This window comes from Candida margitis, assembly GCF_024628925.1.
Source record: "Candida margitis strain CBS 14175 chromosome Unknown scaffold57, whole genome shotgun sequence".
NCBI classification, from domain to species: domain Eukaryota; kingdom Fungi; phylum Ascomycota; class Pichiomycetes; order Serinales; family Debaryomycetaceae; genus Lodderomyces; species Lodderomyces margitis.
This window is the reverse complement of record NW_026261769.1, coordinates 1-27,263: the sequence shown is the minus strand read 5'-3', so window position 1 is coordinate 27,263 and position 27,263 is coordinate 1. Positions and strand designations below refer to the sequence as shown.

General features: G+C 36.4%; 11 protein-coding genes across 11 annotated transcripts; 6 read left to right on the top strand and 5 right to left on the bottom strand. All coding sequences in view use genetic code 12, as the record gives it.

Moving 5' to 3' along the window:
• Window positions 1–2,756: 2,756 nt before the first annotated feature.
• Window positions 2,757–3,686, bottom strand: CANMA_001399 (TFIIH complex subunit; the record flags this gene model as incomplete). Its single annotated transcript, XM_051813365.1, has 1 exon — window positions 2,757–3,686. The coding sequence occupies one exon, from the start codon at window positions 3,684–3,686 to the stop codon at window positions 2,757–2,759; it is 930 nt and encodes a 309-aa protein (XP_051672975.1).
• Window positions 3,687–5,379: 1,693 nt separating this feature from the next.
• On the top strand, window positions 5,380–6,591 carry CANMA_001398 (glucose-induced degradation complex subunit; the record flags this gene model as incomplete). The annotated part of the gene is made up of 1 exon (XM_051813362.1): window positions 5,380–6,591. The coding sequence occupies one exon, from the start codon at window positions 5,380–5,382 to the stop codon at window positions 6,589–6,591; it is 1,212 nt and encodes a 403-aa protein (XP_051672974.1).
• A 416-nt stretch (window positions 6,592–7,007) lies between these two features.
• OPI3 (bifunctional phosphatidyl-N-methylethanolamine N-methyltransferase/phosphatidyl-N-dimethylethanolamine N-methyltransferase) lies at window positions 7,008–7,643 on the bottom strand (the record flags this gene model as incomplete). The annotated part of the gene is made up of 1 exon (XM_051813361.1): window positions 7,008–7,643. One exon carries the CDS (start codon window positions 7,641–7,643, stop codon window positions 7,008–7,010), a length of 636 nt encoding a protein of 211 aa, XP_051672973.1.
• A 1,181-nt stretch (window positions 7,644–8,824) lies between these two features.
• CANMA_001396 (uncharacterized protein) lies at window positions 8,825–9,610 on the top strand (the record flags this gene model as incomplete). The annotated part of the gene is made up of 1 exon (XM_051813360.1): window positions 8,825–9,610. One exon carries the CDS (start codon window positions 8,825–8,827, stop codon window positions 9,608–9,610), a length of 786 nt encoding a protein of 261 aa, XP_051672972.1.
• Window positions 9,611–10,779: 1,169 nt separating this feature from the next.
• CANMA_001395 (uncharacterized protein) lies at window positions 10,780–11,130 on the bottom strand (the record flags this gene model as incomplete). Its single annotated transcript, XM_051813359.1, has 1 exon — window positions 10,780–11,130. The coding sequence occupies one exon, from the start codon at window positions 11,128–11,130 to the stop codon at window positions 10,780–10,782; it is 351 nt and encodes a 116-aa protein (XP_051672971.1).
• Window positions 11,131–11,769: 639 nt separating this feature from the next.
• VMA5 (H(+)-transporting V1 sector ATPase subunit C) lies at window positions 11,770–12,909 on the bottom strand (the record flags this gene model as incomplete). The annotated part of the gene is made up of 1 exon (XM_051813358.1): window positions 11,770–12,909. The coding sequence occupies one exon, from the start codon at window positions 12,907–12,909 to the stop codon at window positions 11,770–11,772; it is 1,140 nt and encodes a 379-aa protein (XP_051672970.1).
• Window positions 12,910–13,326: 417 nt separating this feature from the next.
• CANMA_001393 (ribosome biosynthesis protein) lies at window positions 13,327–14,767 on the top strand (the record flags this gene model as incomplete). The annotated part of the gene is made up of 2 exons (XM_051813357.1): window positions 13,327–13,344; window positions 13,409–14,767. The coding sequence occupies 2 exons, from the start codon at window positions 13,327–13,329 to the stop codon at window positions 14,765–14,767; spliced, it is 1,377 nt and encodes a 458-aa protein (XP_051672969.1).
• A 669-nt stretch (window positions 14,768–15,436) lies between these two features.
• On the top strand, window positions 15,437–16,182 carry CANMA_001392 (uncharacterized protein; the record flags this gene model as incomplete). The annotated part of the gene is made up of 2 exons (XM_051813356.1): window positions 15,437–15,487; window positions 15,700–16,182. The coding sequence occupies 2 exons, from the start codon at window positions 15,437–15,439 to the stop codon at window positions 16,180–16,182; spliced, it is 534 nt and encodes a 177-aa protein (XP_051672968.1).
• Window positions 16,183–16,418: 236 nt separating this feature from the next.
• CANMA_001391 (uncharacterized protein) lies at window positions 16,419–17,243 on the bottom strand (the record flags this gene model as incomplete). Its single annotated transcript, XM_051813355.1, has 1 exon — window positions 16,419–17,243. The coding sequence occupies one exon, from the start codon at window positions 17,241–17,243 to the stop codon at window positions 16,419–16,421; it is 825 nt and encodes a 274-aa protein (XP_051672967.1).
• Window positions 17,244–20,214: 2,971 nt separating this feature from the next.
• PHM7 (Phm7p) lies at window positions 20,215–23,121 on the top strand (the record flags this gene model as incomplete). The annotated part of the gene is made up of 1 exon (XM_051813354.1): window positions 20,215–23,121. The coding sequence occupies one exon, from the start codon at window positions 20,215–20,217 to the stop codon at window positions 23,119–23,121; it is 2,907 nt and encodes a 968-aa protein (XP_051672966.1).
• Window positions 23,122–23,990: 869 nt separating this feature from the next.
• CANMA_001389 (uncharacterized protein) lies at window positions 23,991–27,086 on the top strand (the record flags this gene model as incomplete). The annotated part of the gene is made up of 3 exons (XM_051813353.1): window positions 23,991–24,108; window positions 24,352–25,541; window positions 25,659–27,086. 3 exons carry the CDS (start codon window positions 23,991–23,993, stop codon window positions 27,084–27,086), a joined length of 2,736 nt encoding a protein of 911 aa, XP_051672965.1.
• Window positions 27,087–27,263: the final 177 nt, after the last annotated feature.

Here is a 27,263-nt window from a genome sequence, read left to right as displayed (position 1 = left end):
ATGTGTATATGTATATGTAGATGTATAAATATAAAATTTGTTTTAAAAGGGAGTGTGATGTGAAAGAAAACCGTGTTGTGAAACACCCACTTTTCTTTGCTTCTGCTAGTGTTGTTGTTTGACTAAAGGAGTGTTGTTATACTCTTATGATGTTGTAGTATTGGAAGGGTGGTGGTGGTAATAAATGAGGTGGTAGAATACTAGGCAAAGTAAGCAAAGTAAGCAAAGTAAGCAAAGTAGGTTTTGTTGAAGATCATGTAGTGTATGTGTGTGTGTCTCCTGTTTTTCCACCTTCTGTCTGCGTGTAGTAGTAGTGTATAGTGTAATAATAATAATAATAATAATAATAATAATAATAATAATAATAAAAGCAGAAGAAAAAAAATTTTCTTTTTTCTTCGTTGTTGTCGTCTATTATTGTCTTATTGTTTTATTGTTTAAAAAAAGAAAGAAAAAAATAGATTCAATTTCAGAATGGTCTTATTTCTCTGTCTGTTCTATTTGGTCTGAGATAGAAACTACTGTACTTCTTCTCACTGTCTATCTATATATATATATATATATATATGTGTATGTGTGTATGTGCTATGTGTGAACATAAAGTACATATACAAAGACTTACATTCACTTACCCTTAGGTAAAGTAAATACAATGATAATAATACTTAGTAAATAACTAACTAACTAACTAATTAATTAATTAACTAAATACAGTTATTACTATTTGAAATAAAAGTAGTGTACTTTTGTAACAAATAAGTGAAACAGTTTAAAATACAGTAATAATAAAATATAAGTTTGACGCGTATTTAATTTAATTTAATTTAATTTAATTTTGTTCATATTCTGTTTGTGTAATAGTTTCTTTATTTCAAACTTTACGTGTTTTTTATTTTTTTATTTAACCCCCTTTCAAATCGTAACTCCACATGTACGGTCCTTTTATTTTTAATTCATAGTGCGACACAATTATTCATACCACAAAGACATAAATGTTCATACCAACGTGACATACTTATTCAAACTATACAACTAGCCAACATATTTCCCCAAATTTATCCTGATTGGCAAGCTTGAGGGCACTAAATAGTAACTTGTTGCTATTCCCATTTTTAGTTTTTGCATCTTAGTTTTTTCTACTTTCATTTCTCAAAGGTTTTGCTGTCATTTTCTCAAGTTAAAAATTGTCCCCTTCTTACTCATTAGTTTTGGAAAAAGGGTTCATACTCCAGAAAGATCTCAGCTCTAATCAATACTGTATGTGGTCATTGGCAGGTCTCTTCTCATGCCCCATTTAGAGAGTCTCTTGAGACTGAATTTACAAATTTTTGCGAGAAAGTTATAAATAGTAGAATCACTTGCCTTCACACCTTCAAATGTACTCCTTAGTTTATTCAACAAGTAGCTTAAGGTAACAGTCGGGTCTAAGAGAACTAAGCCTTTCAAATAGTTTTTGTGTTCTTCCGAAAGAAGAGGTTTGCAGCCACGCTTTTTGGGTTCGTCACAAATACCGTTGAGTTCACGGAGGATTTGACGATTCCACTTTCTTTTTCATGTATAAGCTGTTTGCAGGTTGGTAACCATTGCTTGGACTGCCTTGTAAGCAGTGTACCCTTGTTCAATAACCAGTTGCCAGAATCTTTGCTTATGTGCTTCAGAGTAGTATCTGTATGGAGCCCTTTTACGTTTACAAGTTTCTTCTTGTTTAGAGCTTATATCTACATCTACACCCTCACTGTCTCATTTCATGTCGGATTGCAAGTTATCAACTTCAATTTCATTTGGATGGAACGCTTCATTGTAGTCACTATAACTAAAATAGATGCTACAACAACTAAATATTATTATTTTTATCGTTGTTGCTCTATCTAAATAAAACTCAAACTCAAGGAATTCTTCTTCCCTATTTATATTCTTTTCCATGACATATGCTAACCCTTAGAACTCCCTCAAAAAATTCAGCTAACATCTTAGCAAACAACAATCAATATACACACTAGCCTCTAGAACACCCCTCAGATCGTTCACTAGCGTGACCTCCAAATGCAGTAGAATTCATTATGGATGACCTCTCTATAAGTCATCAATACACAAGTGACATAATATCATAAATCCATCAAAAATATAAATGACTAGAAGTTCTGAGACCTTAACTATTGAATATTAGCAATCACCTTTATAGAACATTCTAAATCATTCTAGGTATGTTGCAAAACTATTTTGTACGCATAGTTGACAAGCCACGTACTTTGACAAGAACGTTAAAGAGCCCTATATTACATATATCAACAAGAACGACCATGTTTTGTATTGTTGGAATCTATACTCTTGTGAAAACTTACTTATCTATATTGCTAATTCTTTTATTGCAGTCACTTTCAACATTATATTTTTGTATTTCGAACATTGTACACGAACATAAATCTTGACACGAGAAAATAGAGAATGGCTGCAAATACACCAAGACATAATGTGAAGGACTTATTGTCGGTTTAATGGTCTTCAAACGACGACGCCTGTGTAGAAATAAAAGACAAATGTGTAGACGAACAAGCTGTTATTTATTTAAGAAGTAGATTTCTCGTTTTCAATTTATAGAATTTGTATAGAAATTATTGAACGTTTTGATCATATATTATACTGATAGATTACATATCTTTATAGCAAAAACTACAAAGGTCTATCAATTCCAGTTAAAAACTATAGAGATAATCCTCACGAGATATATCATAACTTAATATGTGCATTTCAACAATTTACAATAATCTCTCCAAAACCCCTTCAAAGATTCTTGTGGCTTCTACTTCCAACACATCTCTTAATCCATTTCTTTGAGCCAGTAATGCCACCTTCTCAAAACCTTCAATAATTCGTAATCTCAATCGTTGAACCAACATATTTAATCGTACCTTTTGTGTTTCATTCAAGCGTTGTGTTTTTCCTCCTTGGTCATCATTATCCTCAGCATATCCATCAATCAATAAACTTAATTGTAAATCCAATTTCTGTAAAAATTTGCACACAGCAACAATTTTGGTAAAATCAACTTGCATGATTGGTTCATTCTGAGAATTTAGTTGCCATGTTTCTTCAAAAATAGTAGTGGTGGTGGTTGAATAATGGGCAACATAATCTTCCAAATCACCCATTATTTTAATATAGTATTCTTCTTGTCCAAATAATCGTTGTTTATGACATATTGATATCCAAATTATATCAAAAATCGCATCTAAATTTTGAATTAATACACCAAATGGGTAAATTACTTCATTCGTTGATTGTTGTTTGATAAATTTACGTTGGATTTGTAATAGTTGATCATCAATGTAATTAATAAATTTAGACTTTTGATCAGATGATATGGGGCTAGTACTGGGGTACGATTCAAAACTCAGTTTAAATAGTTGGAAACCTTCATTGAAAGGAAGAGTTATTTGTTGAAGGTTTTGCAAATCAACTTTATCAAATTCGTGCAGTTGGGATACTTGAGACATGACAGTGTCGTAATTAGCTTCATCTTGTTTATCTTCAGTGGTTAGTGATGGTTGGTCATTGGTGTCATCATACAAGTCGGGATTCAAATCTAGATCATCATTTTGTAATTGTGTTGTCGGTAGACTGCCTGGTTTTATCTCTTCATTGGGAGCAGGGTGTACAGGACTAGGTGGTGATTGAGGTCGCAGCATCAGATGTATGAGACGTGACTATAGTGTGTGTCTTTGTGTGGAGGGTGGGGGTGCTATTTGAATACAGCCAAAATAAAGATGATCACTTTGCTTTGAAAAGGATGACTCCATTTTTTAAATGAGAAGAAACATTTTGATAGCCCGAATTTTGTTTTTGTAGAGAGAAACCTCCACTACAAACTCTAACTTTGTTGACATTATGAACTCAATACCATCCAATAAGACAAATTAACCCCCCCTCCCTTACCTAGTAGCCTTTTTGCCTCGATTTAGAGGTGAATGGGGCACTTTTCTTTTTTGATAGAAAGTTGGCCTCAGATTGTGCGGCTCTCTAGACTAGCTATTTTTAGTAATGAGTTGTAAAACTTTGTAAAGTATAGTTTGAATAAAAGGCATTATAGTTATAAAAGCTTTGAATGTATTTGATTTAATCATTGTCTTTTGAGTCTCTGTAAATTACCAGCCGCATTTGAATGTTTCACTGACAGCACTAAAGTAGAGGTTTAAACTTTGTCTTGTTTTGTTTAACCTTTTGCTTAACTTTTTTGTCTTGTTGGTAATTCCGTGGAACGGAGATTGAATAGGAAAATGTGTCAGTTTTGCTTTGATTGGAATTAGACTCGGAGGAAGTGGTGCACAATATCGAAGGATTGAACAATTTAGTACAGTAACAGTTGTATATTTGGTGTCAATATAGAAGGGGTGGGCATGAGAAAAAGGAGGGCAATATACAATAGTAAAGAGGAGAAGAGAGGATGCAGAATTTGCAAAAGATTAAAGCATATGAACATATGAGGATGTGTTTTAGTAAGATATATGTTTGGTCGAGTAGAGAAGAGTTGTTTGTTTAGGGTCTTGTGAAGTTTATGTGTGTCTGAAAGTGTAGGTATATCTGTGTGTGTGTGTGACTTCAGATGATTGGTTGCAGTTGTTCTAAATGGTTATTGGCTATTTGGTTATGAGATTTGTGCTTAACGATAAATCCGCAGTAAGAATTACACAAATAGAAAGCAAAAACAAAAAGAAAAGAAAAGAAAAGGAAAAGGAAAAGGGTTTGATCCGAAGTATGGTAGTAAAAGTCAACATAATGTATGAAATGGTCACCAAATGTATATTTCGCAAACCTTATACAGTGAATAGTAGTAGATAGTATATGGTAGATAGTATATGGTAGATAGTATGCGATGTTCAAAAGCTGTTGTTTGTCGTAGATATATCCTGTGTCTTGTTATATAATGCGCAATTTTAATGTATTTTTTTTTTAATTTCTTTTTGTTATTTTTTTTTGTTACAGTAACTAGTAAGATTAGTATTGTAAAGGTAAAATAGTCATCTCATATTTACTGTGTGTATACATTATACATCCATCAGATGTAGTAACTGTATTTGATACCACTTACATGGTGGATACCCGGCAGTATACAGTAGACACAACACATCTCATGGGTATATGTACCTATATATATATATATATATATATATACTTGTGTCATATATAACTACTGTGTTGTCTTCACAATTAACAATAAAAGAAATAACGAAATAAAAGATAAAAATATCTCTCAAAATCATATTCATTCATTTCTACTTTACTTTACTTTATATATATATATATATCAGATAAGAACGAGAAGAGAGAGCAACAACAACAACAACAACAACAACACTAAAACTATACAAAATAAAATAAAATATGCCAACAAGTCAACAGCAACAACAACAGCAACAACAACAGCAACAACAACAGCAGCACCAGCAACAACAGCAGACTCAGGTCGAACAACAACGCCAGCAACAACGTCAGCAACAACTCAAATTACAACAAATACAGCAGCACCAGCAACAACACTTTTGCGATCATTTTGATTTTTCTAGACGTGTGATTAAACCATTATCGTCGCTTCTGCATAACAATCATCATCAGCAAGTTAAAGAGAGCCAACAACCACAAACAGCCCCTGCATTCTATAATGCCTATCTACAACCAAATGCGCAATTTATTGGAGAACAACAATCTGGCAAGTCAAGGTTTAGAATAAAAGTTGAATTCAAAACCGTTGATTTAAAGAATTCATTAGTTACCGGTTTCTTGCAAATCAATGGGTTGACTAAAGATCACGAGGAGATAATTACTTACTTTAGAGGGGAGATTATTAATAATCCTCTTTTCACTCAGCAACAGCAACAATCTTCCTCATCTCGTTTTGGATTGCACCCTCTATATGATGATGAATACAAAAGATATTCATTTATTGCTGAGAACAAGAGTTGGGGTTCATCTCCCGAAAATGACTTAGACCATTGGCAAAGACTCACTAAATCCCCAGCTATTCCAGCGTTGCCAACGTTCCCAACAGCCGCATATGCAACATGTCCATATTATTCTTCTTCTTCTGCCGCTGGTGCTGGTGCTGGTGCTGGTGCTGGTGCTACTGCTTGTCCCCACTCATCGTCACGTTTAATGAGTCTTGATCAATATAATGAATTTACGAACAAATTGGGTAAAATCTACCAGGGCAAAGAGAGTAGTGATGACGATCAACATCAATATATATACATGAGATGGAAGGAGGAGTTTTTATTACCCGACTCACGAGTAAAACAAATACCCAATGCTTCATTTGAAGGATTCTATTATATTGTTTTGAATATTGGCAATAATCAAAGCCTTGAACAAGATATAATAGATATGGATATAGAGATGGATAAAATTGGAGATAAACCAATCTCCAGCAATAGGAACAATCCAAGCGGTGGTGCCAGTGGTACAGCTACAGCTGCTTATGGATCTAGACCGGGTGATATTAATGGGTTGTATTATCATGTGTCATCGGAAAAGTTTCAATCTTTGTCATTGAGCCATGTTGATGATCGTGGGGTTTCTAGCACATTTGACTTTAATTGAGTTGCTGTTATTCTTTTAAGATTCAAGTCGTGATGCGAACGTTAAAGAACAACGCTTTGCACGGCGCACTTTGGTGATAGGTTTTGCATTCATTTGGTTAGGTTACTTTATTCAGCTGCAAGTGTATAGATTTTTTTTTCAATTCCTTTCATTCCTTCTTTCAGATTGTAATAAATATACTCCATTTGATATTTTCTTTGCTTTGGTGGTCGCAGAAATACAGGATAACTTTTGTCTTTGCAGTTTCTAAAGTATAGGTCTAAATATTGCTTCTTACACGCAAAAGGGATTGGCAGTTTGGGTTCTATGAACACCCTTACGCTATCTAACTTTTCAATACATGCTATATGTACACAAGCTCACTATATCCAATAAATCAAGCTGTACATAACTTCCAAGAGTTAATACCAACCTCTCTACTCCAATTTTTCACGATTGGCGTAAATCTTGGCTGTAAATGGCTCTTCAAACAATAACGCAATCTTGTACATCACAAACACAAACAAGGTGATTGCCAACCCTACTGGCTTGCCATACCATAAAGCTGTACCCAAGAAGCATAAAGTAGATCCATTGTACATGGGATTATCATTAATACTGAAAGGGAACCCGGTAACTCTGTCATCCATCAATATACCAAAATAATCACCAAGATAAGTACCAGTTACACCCAAGGCCCACATCGACGACAATACCAACACATTTCCAAAACAAAAACTAGCAATTGCCACCAGTCTGACCACAGTTGAATCAATTAATGGTTGATAAGTGGGCTGATTCAACAATAAATCATGGTAAACCGAATCACGGTAAATACCGAGGGAGAAAATGGTGAATGCCAAAATGTAGCACCCAATTTTAGCAGATCCACCAGCCAATTTGGTTAAGAAATGGGTATTGTATTCCAATCGAGCAACAATGTTCCAAAAAATTGGGTTGAATGCAATAGTGGCCAAGGTGAAGTAAAATTGATCATTGAAATTGATATAGTGGGGGAAGTTGCGCAATAGGAATTGGATATCCTGTGATAATGTAGATAAATCTAATGACATTGTTGTTTTCTTTTGATCTGCCGGCGCTTCTGGTTAATGTATATATGATGTTGAAATTGGGGGGGGGGGGAGGGATGGGTGGTTTTAGTTATGTACACGATTAATAAATTATGAACAACGTTTTTCTATTTTTTTCTTTTTTTTTTTCTTCCATATCAAAATCATAAAGTAAGATATTCAAAGTGCTTCGATTTATCTCTAATTCAACACTTCTTATGTCCTACATTGTGTATTACAAAAGGATAGGTACAGTTGAAAATATCACATGCAAATTTCTTCTCCACTAATATCACACAATACAAAAGAATCTAGATCTTACATTTTTATTGTTTTATGCATATTTGTGTTAGAATTGTAACGTACAATCTTGTATTTTCAAAATCTGTACTACTCATGTGCAGGTACTATTTTCGGATATTAAAGTCCAAGTGAAAAATTTTGACATGTCCCGGCTCTCTAGGGGGCGTCCAAAAAATTATGGACTTTTGTTGGGGAATATGGGAGCTGATAGGGTAGCCCCATCACACCTCCAAGCGGTACCCTGTGATGAGTCTTTAGGAGCAGCTTAGTGTGTCTCCTGTACTTAGTGAATACCCTCTAAGTGACCCCAGGAGGAGAGAAGGACTGTAGAAATGTAGGAGCATAGGAATGTGAGACTGTAGCATCGTGTGTATGCTGTAAGACGAAGGTGTTGCTGCGAAAAGAGTGTCTACCAAACAACAATACTTTTTCTTAACGAGAAACACTTCACTGGACAGAGGACACTGAGGAGAGAGAAATGATACAGTAGAAAGAAGAAGGTTGAGAATGTAAGGCGATGCTGAGGAAATTCATCTACCAACGTGCTTTATCCATGTGTAAATGACTTGTTCTGAGTAGAGACGTAATAAAGCCACTTCTGATTAATGAAGCAACTAACCAATATCAGGAATCCAATAAAGAAAAACTAAGCTTTACATACAGAGCTCCATTAGAGCTCTTTTACAGCAGCTCTCTATTAGCTAACTCGTGTTGAACAAGACAGTTAATTGTCCTATTGGTACACTACATGTGTGTTCTGTAATAGACGAAACTAGTGAGTTGCGTCATACGCATAAAAAAGAACTAAGAACAAAAATAAAAATCATAGGAAAAATCAAAACAAACCAAAGCAAGAAACAGAACGCTTGGTGAAGTGGGATATGGAAAAAGAGTTTTCGCCTATAACAGTGAGCGGGATAGAGTATGAATCAACGCCGATTAAGAGGAATGAGAGTGATGACGTACTAGGTGAAGACTTTATAACTGCCAGACACGAAAACACTACAATTGCAATTAACGATGATGAAGGAGAGAATTTGGAGCATACAAGTGAGAAACAACTTGACTCTGCAGTGGCATTGAAAGGGACACGTCTTTTAGATCCAATAGATACGGGTGACATAGCGTTATCTTCAGAACGGAAAAGAAACACACACGTGGCAGACCTTCTCGATAACAAAACCACTGACGTGCATAAAAATGGCAATGCTTCTTCGCTTGCAAATTTGACACTGAATACTCATGTTCCTTACGTTTTGAGCTTATATTTTCAACTACTTGTCAATATAATTTTGTGGTCTTTCATGATTTACCTCATTTATATTTGCATCTCAACTATACAGTCTGACATCGAGCTTAAAATTGATGAGTTTACTATAAAAGTGCTAGATGAGATTGCAAATTGCTCAAAAGAATACTCTAGAAACAAGTGCCATCTTCCTGAGCGACCTTCGATAATGGATGAGGAGTGTGATCAATTAGAGAAATGTCAAAACCAAGACCCAACAAAGATCGCGAGGCTGGAAGTGACAATCGAACTAATTGCAGAAATAATAAATGCATTTGTCAACCGATTAAGTTACAAGAGTCTACTAGTCATGATTTCTGTATTGGTTATATTCATTATCCATACTACATTAACGTTGGATAAATTTTCGCGATCATAATAGATACAAATAACGTGAAGGCACTGCATTTTGTTGGGGATAGTTTGTGAAACTTTGGAACTTTTCGAGCTTGCATAGGGCTTATTACAACCATGGGTGTCTTTCATAGCCTGTCTGTAAGTTATGAACAGCACAATCTCCATAGTCAAAGCCGAAGAAAATGGAACCACAATTATGGCTGAGTGTGATACTTATGTGCGAGAAGCAAACGAGACCTGCACTGAGGTTTGAATTGGCTTAATTTTGGGAAAGGTACATCGTTGCAAGGATCAATTATATGGTTTTATTTTTTTATTTTTATTTTTGTCATCGTCGCTGGATTCTTTATCACGCTGTTGAGATAAGTAACGTCAAGACTTGGTATAAATGTACTGCAGGTAGTTTGCATCCAAAAGTAAGTTAATCATCATTTTGCAACAATGTTTCATCACATACTGTTTTTAAAGACGAATAGGATCAGGGGATATTTGATAATGTACTGTTAGCTTGAAGCTATAACAGTAATAGTATAATATTGTGCGTTTGTTGTCATGTAGTCATTTTTATTTTTTTGAGGCTCTTCCATGACCAAACTGGTATGGACATGGCATTAAACAGGGTTATAAATCATGCGTAAGTCATGTATAAATCACGCGTAAATCATGTGAATTGGTATTATTATTTTTTTTGTACGACTGTTTTTCTCGTAAATTGGTTTAGTGGTGTAGCGGCTATCACGTTTCGTTTACAAATTGGTAAACAATTGTAAGCTCCGAAAAGGTCCCGAGTTCGATCCTCGGCTAGATCATTTTTTTTAAAAATCTCCATAGAGATCATGCCAGTGATTTGAATGGACATATCTTGACCCCCATTCTCACTAATTTTTTTATGCATTAAAATGTATTGAATTGGTGAAAACAGGCTCGTATCAATTAGTGAATTGTAAGTTGCAACCATCTTTCAACACTCGGTGGGTTTCTCTTGTCATCAAAAGATTTGCAACCAAAGTGCGAAACTTGTCGAAAGACGATATGATGCTAAAATTTAAACAATATTTGACTAACTATACAGACTGAAAACAACTGTTCTTCTTCCCTCCTACCCAAATACTCACAAATCATCAACGGCAAATTAACATAAATAAAAAAGTCTTAGCAACCAGCACTCGAGACTCCTATATACGGCCGCGCCTAATTCTCCATGCTTTTCTCTGAAGAAGTACTGTTGAGCCTCGACCTAGGTTCGATATTGTCATCCAAGGGTGCAGCATTTGATGTTGCGCTAAAATTGGTAGAGCCAAGCTTGATGGGTTGTGTTCCATCCAAAGCATTTCCTGCAGCATTCATTTCAGGCTTGTCCTTCGTGTCCTCGGCAGTGGACAACTTCCTGGGCAACCAGTAGTTATTGTTGCTGGGTGAATTGTGGTAGCTGTAAAAGCTTCCGGTGTTGACTTGGGAACCGGCAGAGTAGCGACGTCTTGTGTGTCCCCCGTTCAATTTAGCACCAATTGAAGTGAAAAAGTTATCAAACAAATCTGGCATTTTTGAATTCAAATAGATATTTTGTAGTTAGGAGAAGAAGAAGAAGAAGAAGAAGAAGAGAATTTAAATGGCATATAACTTATACCTGATTAGCTGTCATTTATATATAATGGCAAAAGGGGGAGAAGGGTGTAATTGCTGTAGTATTATTAAAAGCTCGGAGTTTATATACAGTATGATAATGTGGTGTATAATACTTGCGGGGAATTGCATAAAGAAAACAACATAAAATAAATTGAGGGGAATGTTTTTCTATAAACAGAGAATTTTAATTTTAGTTCCTTTGGGAAAATGGGGGGATTACTAATACATTTATTTGAATGAATTCATTCATATCATTTACTTCGCTTTCCAATGAACAAGGTAAAATGAAGGGCTCGTGCCCTGTAAATCAAAAACTTGTCAATTGTATGGCGGTGAATGTGTCTCATGATTAAAACCTAAAGATTAACGACTGCATACAAAATTTCCCTTATCGCAATCTCTGCTCTAATAATGGTCAGTTAATACTATCAGCAAACACACGTTCTAGTCTGTTTCACACAGCCAACTATATAAACCTTTCATCAAACATCAGTTGGCCAGATGTCAGAGAGATTTAAATATCATCAGCTATGAGATTATGCGTCTATACAAAGCCTAAACAATTTCAAATTCGTACAAAACAAATGGCTCATAATCAGTGTCAACCAACGAGGCGTACTCGTGCAAGTTGGCTTTGTTTGAATACCCATCACCTCCAAGGTATCCAAATTTTTCAATCAATTCCTTTTTAGCTTTGCCCACACTCTTTAAATTAGAGCCTTCAAACTTGATCAAGAAATTATCAAATTGGGGTGGCAAACCATACCTCAAGACCGCCTCAACGTAAACTCTAATCACTTTAATGTGAAACCAGCTAGCAACAATGTCCAGGTACGCCGTCTTACTCAACCTAATAAGGTCATTCTTCAGCTTCACTTCAGCTGCCTTTGTAGTGTCAAACTCCTTTCTTAAATTATTGAGGACTTCTTCATCATAGACAAAATCGGTACGTGGATGCCACTTGTGCTCTCGTGCACTGTTTATGAATTCCTGTTGATACTTTTTAAACAATGTCACAGCAAATAAGGTAAAGTCTTTGTCCTTTTCAATCACCTCGGCTGATCTGGGTATGACAAATGGGGTCAAAGTTTCGTAGTTGTTCTTGAAATCAGATACAAGACTGCTGGGGACCGCAACAGGCAAAGTAGCCAAGTGTTCAGAGTCTTGCACAAACTGCTCTGGCTTGACTATATCGTGCAACGACTTGATTGACAAATCTCCATTTTTTTTCCTATCTGCGGCCAAAAAATTAGATTTTGCCGTTTGATAGGCTTGATAAGATGCTCTAACGTCATTGTCTAAAGACAATGCTTCATTGGTAATTATTTTCACCAATTGATTAATCGGCTTGTCTAATCTATATTTGGATGAGTTCCATTGAAAGTTTTGTACGTAGTCGAATACTGATCTTGATTGAACAATTCGAGAGGTATTCTTTGAATCATTGACATTGTTCACAATATCAACTACCTTGGACACAGACGCACCCAATTGTTGGTCAATCTTGCTTATTTCCTCACTTTCCTGAACGAGGGAGTCCAATGTACCACTCTGAAAGTCGGGAACGTTCAACTTGAATAAAGGTTGTTTACCACTGTTCAATGATTGCTCCAACCACAGGCTAGCATTTGTTGATTGAGGCAATGATAAGACTAAGTAATCTGCAAGAAGTGGTTGCAGGTTTCCCGATGACATGTTGTTAGCAAAGTATGTATAAGTCAATTATTGTCAGCGTTTGAACGACAACGACGACGACGACTCTTTTGCTTCAAAAAGGCACACAAAGTAGAAAGAAGATAAAAAGAAAAAAAAACATAAAAATCCTTTTCGTCGTTATTTTTGCAATTTTTAAGCACGTGGACACGACCAAGATGTAGTTAGGTGAAACGGAACAGCAGACATTTCATTGATGTGAGAGAGATGTATCTGTGAAATAATTGATCGGTTAATGTACTAGGGCCCCTCTATACCTACACCCCACAGGGTCAAATTCCTGTGTTTGAAATTGTAGGATCTTATTAATTTACTATTGTATATGCATCTCTTACAGAAAGAAGAAAAAAAAAAAAAAATCATAGCACTAAAAACCTTTAAGAAGAGCTATAGGACTCAATGAGCAATTCTTTAGAGGTATGTGATTTACAGTTTAAAGGCTGAGAGACGGTGGAAATGATACTAACATGATGTCAAGGAGAGATTGAAAGAGCATTCGTCTGCATTTGATAGCTTATTGTCGCTAATCCCGGCAAAGTATTTCTACGATGATGCTACCCAAGATCAATGGCAGCAAAAGAAAGCTTCCAAAGCAGAAGCAAAACAGAAGAAAAAGGCCAAATTTAATCCTGAACTTAAGGAGCATGCAGATGAGTATCTGAATGCATATGCGACGGCAAAGGACGTAACAGACAACAAGCAGCAGAAGGAGGATGACAAGCTTGTTGCATCTAGGCCGAATGGCGCATCCGATGCTTCAAGTGATTACATGAAGGAAGCTGTTTCAGAAGAGGATTCTGAAATTCTGGATCAGAAAAGCGTGGACGATGACGACGAGGAAGAGGAAGATGATGAAGAGGAAGAAGAAGAAGAAGAAGAAGAAGAGGTACTAATTACTCCTCAAACTAATTTGATATTTGATGATGAGGGTAACGAACTTATAGATCAAGTGCAGGATCAAGAAAAGAAACAAAAACAAAACCAAATGTATGGAGGGAAGGCAAAGAAACTGGGGTTATCGGAAGAAGAAGAGGCAAAAAGGAAAGAGAATTTAGCCAAGTTGAAGGAGAAATTGGAGTCCAAGATCAACAATTTGCGGGAAAAGAGAAAAGCTGTAGGAACGAAAGCAACCGGTGCACCAACTTCTCGCGAACAGATACTTGCAGAACGAAGGAGGAGAGAAGAATCAAAGCAGCAGAAAAGAAAGCACGAGGATGTCGAAGAAAATAATGATGGTGATGATAACGATTCCGGAGAGTCAGATGACGAGGGATCAGATGATGACGATGAGTCCCATGCTGTTTTATATGGTAATATTGCCTTCCTGGATGGATCTCAGCTCACCTCGAATTTGTCGTCGCTCCGTCGATCAGCAGATAAAAAGAAGAAACAGGGTCCTGCCAATAAGGATATCAAAGCTCATTTATTGAAGTTAGAAAAGAAGAAAAGGAAATTGGAGAATATGTCACTGGAAGAACAAGATAAGCAAAGGGAGAAGGACAATTGGCTGAGGGTGATGTCACAAGCAGAAGGTATTAAATTAAAAGACGACGAAAAGTTGTTAAAGAAGGCTTTGAAGAGAAAAGAAAAGAAAAAGTTACGAAGTGAATTAGAGTGGAAAGACCGACAGCAGGTTGTTAAAGACACGGTTTCGGCCAGAGCAAAAAGAAGGGAAGAAAACTTGAAAGCTCGAAAAGAAGGCAAAGGTCAAAAGAGGAAAAACTTGCCAAAGTTGAGAAAGTTTACTGGTGTTGTTAATAAGAATGTGCAAAATAAGAATAAAAATAAAAAGAAAAGAGCGGGATTTGAAGGAAGTGCAAAATCGAGGTCCAAAAAGTAAAGGATAACGTGACATTGGTGTTAGCTTTAGCATTAGCGTATGTATATTGATTGCTATAGTCGGGTTTTGTTTTGGATGCAAATTAAAATGTGGCATTAAAACAAACGCACTTGAGATACGATCGTGTGACTTTCTGTGGTATTATCAAAGCGCGTAGTTAACAAAGAAAATAAAAAAATAAAAAAAAAACAACCAACTGCAAGATTACGTAGACTGAAAATGTGACAAAGTTTTAAACTTTTGAGTATGACCTAAAGAGACATATGCCATAAACAACGGAAAAGACAGGATCAATCAAAATGGGATGAAGATGGTGATGGTTCCCAATGGTTAAGGGAACTTCTCTTTCTAGAGTTATTTTTTTTTTAGATCTTTCTTTCTTTCCTTTGGTAACTGGAATTGGTGTGTGTGTGTGTGTGTGTGTTTATTTATTTTTGTGTTATTCATAAGTACTAATAATGTATGTGTGTGTGGTTGCTACTTTAACTTTGCTCTCCCTCCCCTTTAATTTTTCATTTCTTCATTTTCATTTTCATTTTCATTTCTTTTTTTTTTCCTTCCTATCCACTTTAATATATTTATTGCCACTTTTTTTTTCTTCTTATTTTATCAACCCAATTGCAATCATACAATACTAACTAGAAGATATATTCGATAAAAGCAATCACAATGGCCGGAATCCCAGATCAATTGAAACAAGTTTTGTCCCAAGTTGACAACGTATGTTTGAAAAGATAAAAAAAATAGAATACTCTCGATCAGTTCAAAAGGATTTTCATGAATTTCAGTTCCAACGAAAGCTAAGAAGTGCTGCTGCCGACCTTCTCCCCTCAATCTGTTTGGAAAGCTGTCGTTTTGTCAATTGAACTGAATGCGGATCCAATTTAAACTACTTTTATTTTCTTATACTAACAAAGAGGTTGTCTTTTTAGAATACCAAATCAATTGGAATTTTAAACCAATTCCAAGCTCAAACAGGATTGCCAAGATCGTATGCTGTTTTAGGTGGGTTTGGCCTTTACTTTGTTCTTGTGTTTTTGAACATTGGAGGAGTGGGACAACTCTTGTCTAATATTGCTGGTTTTGTTGTTCCAGGATACTACTCGATCTTGGCCTTGCAAACATCAACATCTAAAGATGACACTCAATTGTTGACCTATTGGGTGGTTTTTGCCTTTTTCAATGTCATTGAATTTTGGTCAAAGGCTATTTTGTACTGGATTCCTTTCTACTACTTGTTCAAGACCATCTTCTTGTTGTACATTGGTATTCCAAGTTTCGGAGGTGCAAATGTTGTTTACAATGTTGTCATCAAGCCAATTGCTGATAAATATGTGCGTCCAGTTCACGAGAGTGATGTCGCAAGCAAGATCAATGAACAAGCTGAAGGTGTATCCACCTCTGTACACATTTAAACTAAAGAGGCAGAGGTGTATTTTGTGAAGAAGAGCTTTATATTTATGCGAGACATGCTATAAGTTTGTGTTATCTATTGACTCTCACTTTTTCGAGTGTTGTTTAGTAGAGCATTCTTTAGTGTTTAAAGAGGAAATTGGTTTAAATATGTGCAGATTTAAATAGTTTGTGTATTATTTTAAAACTGATTTGTTAGCTTGAGAGAGGAGGATGAGCAGGAGGATGGGGGAGCTCTTTATATGTAGAAGCACTCAACATCCTCTAATCCTGTTAGTGTAAGCAACGAAGCCTTTTGTAATTTGGCAAAAGGTAATTTAGTTGTGAATTTCAGTAAATTATGATTCCATTTTAGTTTCTTTGTGTAAGGGGTGAATGTAGTCAATGTGGGATACACCTTGACAACCACGGTTTGTCCTGCTAATACAGGGCATGCGTAATAAGTTGAAGAACTTGTAGAGAATTCGATTTCAGGAGCAAAAGTTAGGCCTGATGTAGCACCGATAAGGGCAATAAAGCCAATATACAAGGAAATTTTTGAATCGTATTCACTGGATACTTTTTGCAATCTTCCCGTTGAGTAAGCAACTTCACCTCTTGCACTATCATCGTCAACTGTTGATAGTGTCTGTACTTCGATTCCTTGTATGCTGGTTTGTTGAATGATGTCTGAACCATAAAGTTCGATCCAGTTTTGTGGTGCAGTTGACAAAAGACCAAGACCAACCAATTCTTCTTCTTCTTGATGATTGTAGTGTTCTGTTTGCGGAACTGCTGTAGCAAAGTTGGGGAAAATAAAACTGTTTGAATCGGTGAGTTGAACCACAAAGAGATGTGGGCTAGAAGTGGTATAATTGATGTTGTTCAAAAATTGGTCCATATTTTGTTGCAAATCTTGTAAATTGTTATATTGAAAAATTGGGAGTGAATTCCTGACATTGTAAACGTTGTAAACATTGGGCAAGTCATCGTTTTGCAAACTGTTTGGCTGAATAGGATGGAGAGTAGATGCAAAAGTGGACACTGGTGTAAGAAGATATGTAACAATTAGTAATAAATACATTGATGATGGGGTTGGTGGTTTGTCTGAGTGAATGAGCGAATCTTCAAGGGAAAAGTAGATTTGGGTTAAGAAAAAACAAACAAAATAACCAATAGAGTTGTATGGCTCGATGGTACGTATTTTCAAACTACAGAGTTTGTAGTCATTTAATTCTGCCTCGAATAGAAAAGCTCTGAAAATGGTTACCGCTACATCGGTTGATTCAATTGGGTAATATGAGTTACAAGGGTGAGGTGTGATGAGAGGGGGGAAGGAAAGAGAAGGGAAGTAGCAGTGCATTAAATATAGACATTTTGAAGCGGCAATTGATTATTCATTAGATAACGGAAGGTGGTGGGTTATGAATTGATCTTAGCAACGCAGATGTAATTTGGCAAATGCTTTGGTCTAGAATATGAAGAACCAAAAAAAAAGTTGAGTGTACTAGAAATAGGGTGGCAAATTATTAGAGTTGGTTCAACCAAAGCTCCCCTTAACAATTGGTATATAGTATCATATTCTTCGGTGGTGTCTAGTGAAAGTACCTGTAACTCCTGTTCAAAGTGTGTGTGTGTGTGTGTGTGCTGGTGTTGTTTTTATCCTCGGCTTAGATGTTTAACAAAAGACAAACACAAGACACAAATGCAAGAGAAGGAAAGAAAAGAAACAAAAAGAAACAAAAAGTGCATGTGTATGTGTGTGTGTGTAACAAAATCAAAATTCTATTTGCGTGTCTGTGCGCCTCGTTTTTCTTGCTTTCTTTCTTTCTCCTCCCGCCACAAACGGTTATACAAAACTCACAACCAAAAGCATAAAAGAGTCAAACCAAAGAGACCAAATAAGAATTACAAAGAATAAAAAGAAAAGAAGTAAAATTTACAAGCGCAAAAAAAAAAACAAGAGCGTGAAGAAGAAGAAGAAGAATAATAATTGAGAGAGAGAGAGATGGGTATATGTTTTTGTATCAGTTAACAGTTAACAGTTTTAATTATTATTCTTTTTTTTTTTTGAACCAACAAAACATGATAAATGATGGTAAATGATGGTGGCTTGAAGAGAGTAAATAAATCTGAAATTTGAAATCTGAAATAAAAGCACACTGATATTAAACTTTACCTTAAAGCCAAAAGATAAAGTCAAACAATTAGTCAACTGAAAGTAAGTAGTAAGTAGTAAGTAGTAAGTAGTAAGTAAATGGTAATTACGTCATAAACTTTTATAATAATAAATTATTCAAAAAGGCACACACGCAACCAAATGAAAATAAAATTTCTATGTTAACGTATTTTGAAAGCCTACATCACACAAAGGCCGCGCTATTTCAGTGTGTATTATATTATATATATATATATATATATATAAGTAATAAAACATAAAAAAAGGGTCATAAGTTTTAAAAACCATTGAAATATTTATTCAACAAAGTATAAGCCTTGTTCTTCTTTACCTATATAATATACCTTTCTTTGTAAAGAAAAGAAAGTGCAACTAGTAAGAAATACCATATGCTTTGAGTTGGAGGTAAGATAGATGGAAAGATCAGACTAATTCTGACATTCTTCATCTTAAGATGTGGAGTAAACGTTGTCTACAGTATCATTTTAGTTTTGTTTTGTTTTGTTTTGCTTTGTTTTGTTTTGTTTTGTTTTAACTTTGAACTTTATTTTTTTTGGGGTTTCAGTTGTCTCTGTTTTCATTTCATTTGTGAAGGCTGTTTACGCTGTTAAAGCACCAACGCTCTAATGAGTTGAGGTTTATTAGTTATTCACAGCTCTTGCGGCTTATTCGTCATACATAATTTTTAATTTCTTTTTTTTTCTTTTTTTCCCTCTCTTTAATTGTATTGTGTGTTTTTGGTTTTGTAGGGGTTTATGCTTCTTTTTAATGTCGTGTAACGGAAGAATAAGTCTGTATTTATATGCAGTACTAGAATACGGGATGCTTGCTGTTTTTTTTTTTATTTTTATTTTTTTTTATTTTGTTCTCCCATCTTTCTTCTCTCTTTAAATAAAGTGTGTGATATAATGTATAGAGTAAGTAGCAGATAAGTGATAGCAATAAACAAATTACTATATAACCATTAGTTAAATACTTTTGGTATTACATTGGCTGGAGTAAGCAAAGTAAGTAAGGAAAAGTAAAGCTAAGAAGTTGAGTACGGCTGTGTCATTATTATATGTAAAAATTAATAGTTATAAATATATATATATAGGACCAAAAAGATATATAAAAAAAACACAAGCTGATTATTACAAAAGTAAATTAAAAGCATGACATAATAATACTAACGCTAGAACTAACTATATAACTAACTAACTAAAAGGTTGTTTGAAGGAAGTTAAGTTAGTAGAGCAATAATAATAAAAATAATAATAAAAATAATAATAATAACCAGCATATATTATATACCACACGTAATAAGACATACATAATAGAACAATACTTTACAATAAGAATAGAAAGATGAAATTATTACACAAACAAAAGAATTTCAGTTACGTAGACCTTACCTTTACACTCACTTACACACACAAATACATACACAAGAACAATAGAACAGAAACAACAACACATAGAGACACGCAGACAGATAGACAATTAAATAAGTATATAAAAAGAGTACAGTTAGAAATAGCAAAGATGACTTGTATATATATATATATACAACACATCTTGTCTTGCTTTCTTCGAGGATTTCATCTGTGAAATTTATTTCAATTTTTTAGCAGCTTTTTATCTTCTATTGCTACTACCACCACCACCACCACCACTTGTTGATTTTAATTGAGTGAGTTTTCTCATCACACGAACTTACCCAAAAAAAATTACACACAAAGCTTTAAACAAAGCTATAAACAAAACTATCAACAAACAAGATTTTCACTTCAATATTCATCTAATTGTCTTTTAAATCCCTTCATCGCACACTACACTTATCTGCTTCATCTAAAACTACGCCTATTTCTCCCTTCCACTCAACCACAATAATACAATGGCTTCATCAAGTTCACTGTCAAACAGTTCTGTTTCCCAGTTCTTGTCCACCTTAGTCCCCACTCTTGTCATATCAGTGGTTTTTGTATTACTATTCGTTATAATACGTAAGACTCAAAAGAGAGTCTACGAACCACGTGCTGTCGTCAAGTCACTTCCTCAAGATATTCAACCAGACACACCGGCAACAGGCTTATTCAGTTGGTTAACTTCATTATTGAAAAGACCAGAAACTTATATCATTCAATATACTGGCCCAGATGGCTATTTTTTCCTTCGATTCTTGTTTGAATTTTGCTGTGTTTGTATTTTGGGGGCAATCATTACTTGGCCAATCTTGTTTCCAGTAAATGCTTCCAATGGTAATAATAATTTATCTGGATCAACTGTCAAGGGATTTGATATCTTGTCACTTTCCAATGTTCGAAACAAATGGAGAACTTTTGCCCATGTGTTTTTATCATGGATCCTTTTTGGTGCAGTCATTTTCCTCATTTACCGTGAATTGGTTTATTACACCACTTTTAGACACGTTTTACAAACAACTCCATTGTATGATTCATTGTTGAGTTCAAGAACACTTATGTTGACAGAACTTTCAACAACAAAATTGACTGACGACACCTTGAGAGGCTATTTCCCATCAGCAACAAACATTTGGTACGGAAGAGATTATAAAGAATTGGATAAGGAAGTTGAAGAAAGAACCAAGTTGGCCGGCAAGTATGAAGGCGCACTCAATAAAGTTTTGACAAAAGCAGTGAAGTTGAAGAACAAGTGCATCAAGAAACTGAAACCAGTCCCGGAACCAGAAGATGATCTTGATAAATACTTGAAAGATGGTAAAAAGAGACCAACCCATAAGTTAAAGTTTTTGATTGGTAAAAAGGTTGACACTTTGAATTATGGAGCTGAAAGATTGGGTGAATTGAACAAGACTGTTGGTAAGAAACAATCGGAATATGCTACAAATACCCAATTACCAGCTGTGTTTATCGAATTCCCTTCTCAACTTGAGTTGCAAAAAGCCTATCAAGCTATCCCTTACAATAAGGATTTCAAAGGAACCAAGAGAGTCACTGGTATTGCCCCAGATGATGTTATCTGGCCCAATCTTCAATTAACACCAACAAAACGAAGGATTCAAGCTATTCTTGCCAACACTTTTTTGACACTTATGATCATTTTCTGGTGTATCCCTGTTGCCGTTGTTGGTGCCATTTCAAATATCAACTTTTTAACTGAAAAGGTACACTTTTTAAGATTTATCAACAATATGCCTAAAGTTATTTTGGGTGTCATTACTGGTTTGCTTCCTTCTGTAGCATTGTCGATTTTGATGTCATTGGTCCCACCCGTTATCAAATACATGGGCAAAAGGTCTGGACGTTTAACAGTTCAGCAGGTTAATGAATACTGTCAGTCATGGTATTTTGCTTTCCAAGTTGTCAATGTGTTTTTGGCAGTGGCTTTGGGTTCATCAGCTGCATCAGTAGCTCAAGAAATTGTCAAGAAACCCGCTGAGGCTCTCCAAAAGTTGTCGCAAAGATTCCCACCTTCAGTTAACTTTTACTTTTCGTACCTCTGTGTACAAGGGTTGACAATTAGTTCTGGTGTATTGTTGCAAATTGTTGCATTGATATTGTCGCATATTTTGGGAAGACTCTTGGACAGTACTCCAAGAGCCAAATGGACTAGATGGAATACGTTGGGTCAGCCTGATTTCTCAACATTGTACCCTGGTTTCCAATTGTTAACGGTGATTGCTCTTGCGTACTCGGTTATTGCTCCATTGATATTGGGATTCACAGCAATTGCTTTTGCTTTGTTTTACTTTGCATACATTTATACAATGGTGTATGTTATGAGGCCAAGTTCAGTTGATGCCAGAGGAAAGAATTATGTCAAGTCGATGTTTCAGTTGTTTACTGGTCTCTTTTTGGCCCAACTTTGGATCACTGCTATCTTTGTGTTTACAAAGAATTGGGCTTGTGTTGCATTGGAAGCCGTCATTATAGTGGTTACAATCATTGCTAGATTCTGGATGAAGAGAAAGTTTATGTCCGTTGTTGATGCAGTTCCTATTTCGGCAATCAAGTACGCTGCTGGAGATACCACCTATGCTTACCCAATGTACGACCAAGGATACAAGGAGATACAAACTGAAGGACAAAACTATTGGGAGGGTGGTAACCAGCTTGGAGTTGTTGGCGGTGAGGTTCATGATCAAGTGTTGCCCTACAGAAACCCCGGAGCAGCTTCAGTTGCTGGAACTGGTGCAGGTGCAGGTGCAGCTGTTAATAACGGTATTGATGGTGACTCGTCCTTGGTTGACGCCAAGGTGCCATTTGACCATCGTGGATCAGACTCCTCTGCTGTTGATACAAGAGTTGGCCATGCTGATAATGAAAAGAGCTATGCAACAGAACCACACGGTGGCCGAGCTCCAAGTTCGAATACTGCAGCTGAAGGAGGACCATTTAAGGAACAAGCTTCTGATGATGATGATCACGAAAAGGGTCTTGCAGGTGTAGGAAATGCAGCTAAGGGTGTTGCTGGAGGTGCTCTTGGCGCTCCAGGCAAAGGAGTATCGTGGTTGAAGATTTTCTTTGCTCCTAAATCACAGACCTTTGATATGATTAGAAATATCATGCCTAGTTCGTTCTTTAACTATGTCGAATACAACCCAGAGTTTGTAAGACATGCTTACGACGACCCTGCAGTGACTAATGAAGAGCCTCACATTTGGATAGCTAGAGACCCAATGGGATTGTCAGAGATTGAAAAGAACAAAGCTTTGAAGAAAGGTGTTGATGTGACAGATGAGAATGCAACGTTCGATGACAAAGGAAAAATCATCTTCACTGGTCCACCACCAACTTATGAAGAAGCCATCAGAGTATAGATGGTGTACCACTTTATTTGTTCCGGTTTCCGTTCAATCTGAACGGAGAGAGAGAGAGAGAGAGAGAGAGAGAGAGAGAGAGAGGGAGGGAAATGAAGCTGTTTATGTACATTCTTCCCTCCCTTCTCTTCTTCTCCCATTTCCTTGTTTATGTATTAGTTTTACAGTTTCGTTTTTAATTTAATAACCGTTAGCTTTTTTGTTCTATTAAGTCTAAGCCATGAGTTTATTTTAACAAAGCACCGAACGCCAACTGTTGTAGGAGGAGCAATGCCACAAACTGACAAACTAAACAGTTTTATTTTTTTCTTTTTAAAGCACATGACTTTTTCCCCACCAATGACTTTTATTTCCTCCTTTCCTTTTCTGCGATTCTTCCAGATCCAAGCCGGTAAAATCGCCACTCTAAATTGTAACTTTGGAGCAGTTGTGCCATCACTATATAACTGTAAGCAACCAAACATTGATTTTGTCAATCTGTTAACTGTTCTTAAAGAATTTGAATCTGATCAACGTGTCTTAGTGTTTGTGTAATGTAACAATTGTCAAACAAATCTATTTACACCCCCGCATTGATTATAACTTAGACTAATATTTGATACCAACAGTGGCTATACAAAAGGATGGGATCCAAACATCGTTCTATAAAATCAAGGACAGACAAGAACTTTATTAAAGAGCTCCGTTTCGCTACTCCACAGATGACTCTAGTGGATCACGTGCGAAGTTTATCAAAATTTCATCTTTGCTAAATTTAGTTCTATTTTTATTTTTTTTGCGAGTTTTGCACAATATGGAATTTATGCCTCTACCAACGATTTACATCCCAGCAGACACTAATATCGAATGAAGTGGCCATAGTCAACGAAATGTCGCAACAACAACAACACCACCACCACCACCGACACCTAAAGCCTGACGTGAATACGCCTCACTTGCGTGGAAAAGAAAGGAAGAGCAGAAGAACACATAAAAACTCGCGGGATGGTATGTTTTCATTAGTTCAAATCCCCAACAGTAGCAAATATCGTCGTGGTAGTGTCATATTAGTAATACTGGGAGTAATCTGGTGCACATTTTCAAATCTGACTGGAAGCATCGATTGATCCTACTTATGACAAAAGAATACATCTGCTTCAAGCGTTGTTGGGGTTTAAAGGTTTATTGACAATTACTGACTTGAACTTCTAGGGTGCCCAAATTGTAAACAAAAGAGGATAAAATGCTCAGAGGAGCTACCTGCATGTCACAACTGTATCAAAAAGAATTACCATTGCGGATACCTTGACTACAGTGAAGAGAAGTTGGAGAAATTAAGGAAAAAGAACCAAGACAAACACCAACCCGACGACGGAAATCAAAGAAGGGGTAAAACTTTAGACGCGCATATAATAGATGCCCCAGAAAATGAATTCAAGCATGGGGATAGCAATAATACCCGTCAACTCCCTCCAGGGGCAAGCGTCGACCGTCATCGACCGTTCCAACAGTTACCTCGTCCACATGATGCACTAAATCTGCACTTTAGAAACCCTGTAGGAGCTGCGATGTTTGCCAGCAACGGACTGAATAAAATAGAGCTTGCCCATACCTTGGAGGCTGGTTCTTTGCCAGGAGGATTTTCAAATGCTTACCATAACCTGGAGTCACTATTGAATCCAAATTCAGCAAAGCTTGTAAATGGCACCAACTTTGTAATAACCCCGCCATTTGCAGACCAGAACATGTCATTAGATTCGTCACCATATTCGGATTCGCCCAATAATGTCGACCAGTTGTTTTCGAGCTACTTCCCCACTTTTATTGCCAACCAGCCTGTTAGTTCAATTACCCCGCCAAATATTTTTGAATATGTCGTGGACAGTGATTATGACTACTTCAATAAACTACCGCTTGGGAACGAGGATTTTAACTTGGCGGTGTTTACCGACTCTATAAGGAAGCTCTCCCAGCTTCATACAGACGTTTTGGTGCCGGCCGAGTACACAGAAAACCATGTCAATGTCGATTTAGCACAAATGAGTCAAATGAACCTACTACGCCAGTTGGCAGACCCCGATGCCGTCAATTTCGACCTACTAGCAGGCTCAGACACCCAGTCGGTGGAGAACTGTGAGAAATATCAACCAATAAATGCCCAACATAACGATACCACTTCTTCCCAAACTGCAAAGGAAATGGTTTCCGATTTAGCAGTAGAAAGTAAACCGGTGACGGGTGAGCCATTGCCAAATGGCCAAGTATCTAATGCCTCCTTTAAAGTGTTGAAACATCCGGATAATATCAGACTGTTGTTCACCAGAAAGGTAAGCCAATTTCTACCTGATCCAAGCCAATACACATTACTGTTGCATGAACCGGATTGGACGAGGAAGAATAATGAGGATTTATGGACAATTACACTTGGAGAGGCATTCGTTGTGCACCATGCCTTTTTTTCATTCCTTGTGGACAGAGGTCTATGTGTCATTTTGAAAGTGTGCGATAACTCGGTGAAATCGAGTAGCAGTGTCTCTTGTTTTACTCCAGAGATTCAGAGGATTTTGACAAAGAAATCGTACGCTTATTTTGGACGTATCATAAGAAACTTGAGAACAGCTGTCACTGAGGTTGATGTGCAAATCACGACGATAGGATCGTGGTACGCCGGTTGGTCGCTGCTTCTCCAAAAGCGTGCTAGTGCGAAAGCCACGACTTTATTCTACGGTGGCTCGGCGTCACTTCTATGGAATTGCTTAAACAACTGCCAACACTTTGGCGACCTAGATCCGAGGTTGAGGTTCATCACCAATGCGGTGAGAAATCATACATCATGTGCCGTCATTCCAGACTATAAGATAAATGTCATTTTCAACATACACGAAAACTTTGTAATGTTTAAGAAATTTGTTAATTACAACCTCAACTTGACTAGTGCCGCTAATGGGTATATATTAAAATACCTTCTTGACACGGAAAAGTTTTTGGAATATTTACTCGAAGATCTACATCCCCGCTTCATTTACATCGATCAATTTTACAGAGAGAAGAATAGCAACGACAAAGACTCACTTGGTATTCGGTATTTTTCGCCTTCGTTGTTCTACGAGCTCATAAATCGATGGCTCAGATTAATACCAAGTCATGCGCGCTCTATCGGGAGAGAGATGTCGCCTCTTAAGCGAACGTTTTATCTATTTTACATTGCTATAGCCAAGGCTTTAGCGAACGTGTTCCCTTTAATACGAAGTGCTTTCTTGACAGATACATGGGATACATTATATCCACAAGTTGACTTTGACTACCATCTATTCAATTTTTCGAGGAATGAGGTTCCTGATGAAGCACAATACAATTTCTTGTCAAATTGTACTTCTAAGCTATTGCGTGTGATAAAGTTTTTCAACACAAGGCAACAAATAATTTCACACGTGTTGTCGGCGGATACAGTACTTGAGCCTGGAAAGAGCTTTATAAATTCCGTGGAACCCCAGCATGATGAGACAAGAGAACCCATGAGAGACATTGCTTTCATGACTCCTGAGAAGAGAGATTTTGGCGAAGTGATGTTAAATAACTTTACCATAAACACAATCGTGAACATTTACAATTACCCAAAGTTGGTAGACTTCAGCAGTAATTTGTGCAAAGGGACCAAACTTCGAAAAATTATAGAACGTGAAAACCACAACCAAAAGGTGCGCATCGAAGAGTACAGGGCAAAATACAAAGAAACCGATAACACAGATGCGTCGAATAAAGAACACCTAACAAACGTGAACCATGCTTATGATTTCGATTTTGATCGGGGTATGTTTTGGTTTGATTATGCAGTAGAACCTATACTCGAACACCTTCTTGAATACCTAGATAATTTGCCAGCAAAAGAAAATTTGTCAATAGAGGAATTGAAGGGACAGATTTTGGACTTTGAAACATCACATAAAAACATGTTCCATAGCATCGACCAAAACGACACAAACTAAACTATAGCTTCCAATATTCGATAGATGTAATAATTTGTACTATTATTCTCGACCGTGTTTGTAGCTTTCTCTCTCGCGTTCGTCATCGTGACCAAACAATTTAAATTTTAAGATGGAAACCTGTCTGGTCATTCTTAACAATGAGGATCTCTTCTATATACCTAATTACCTGGTTAA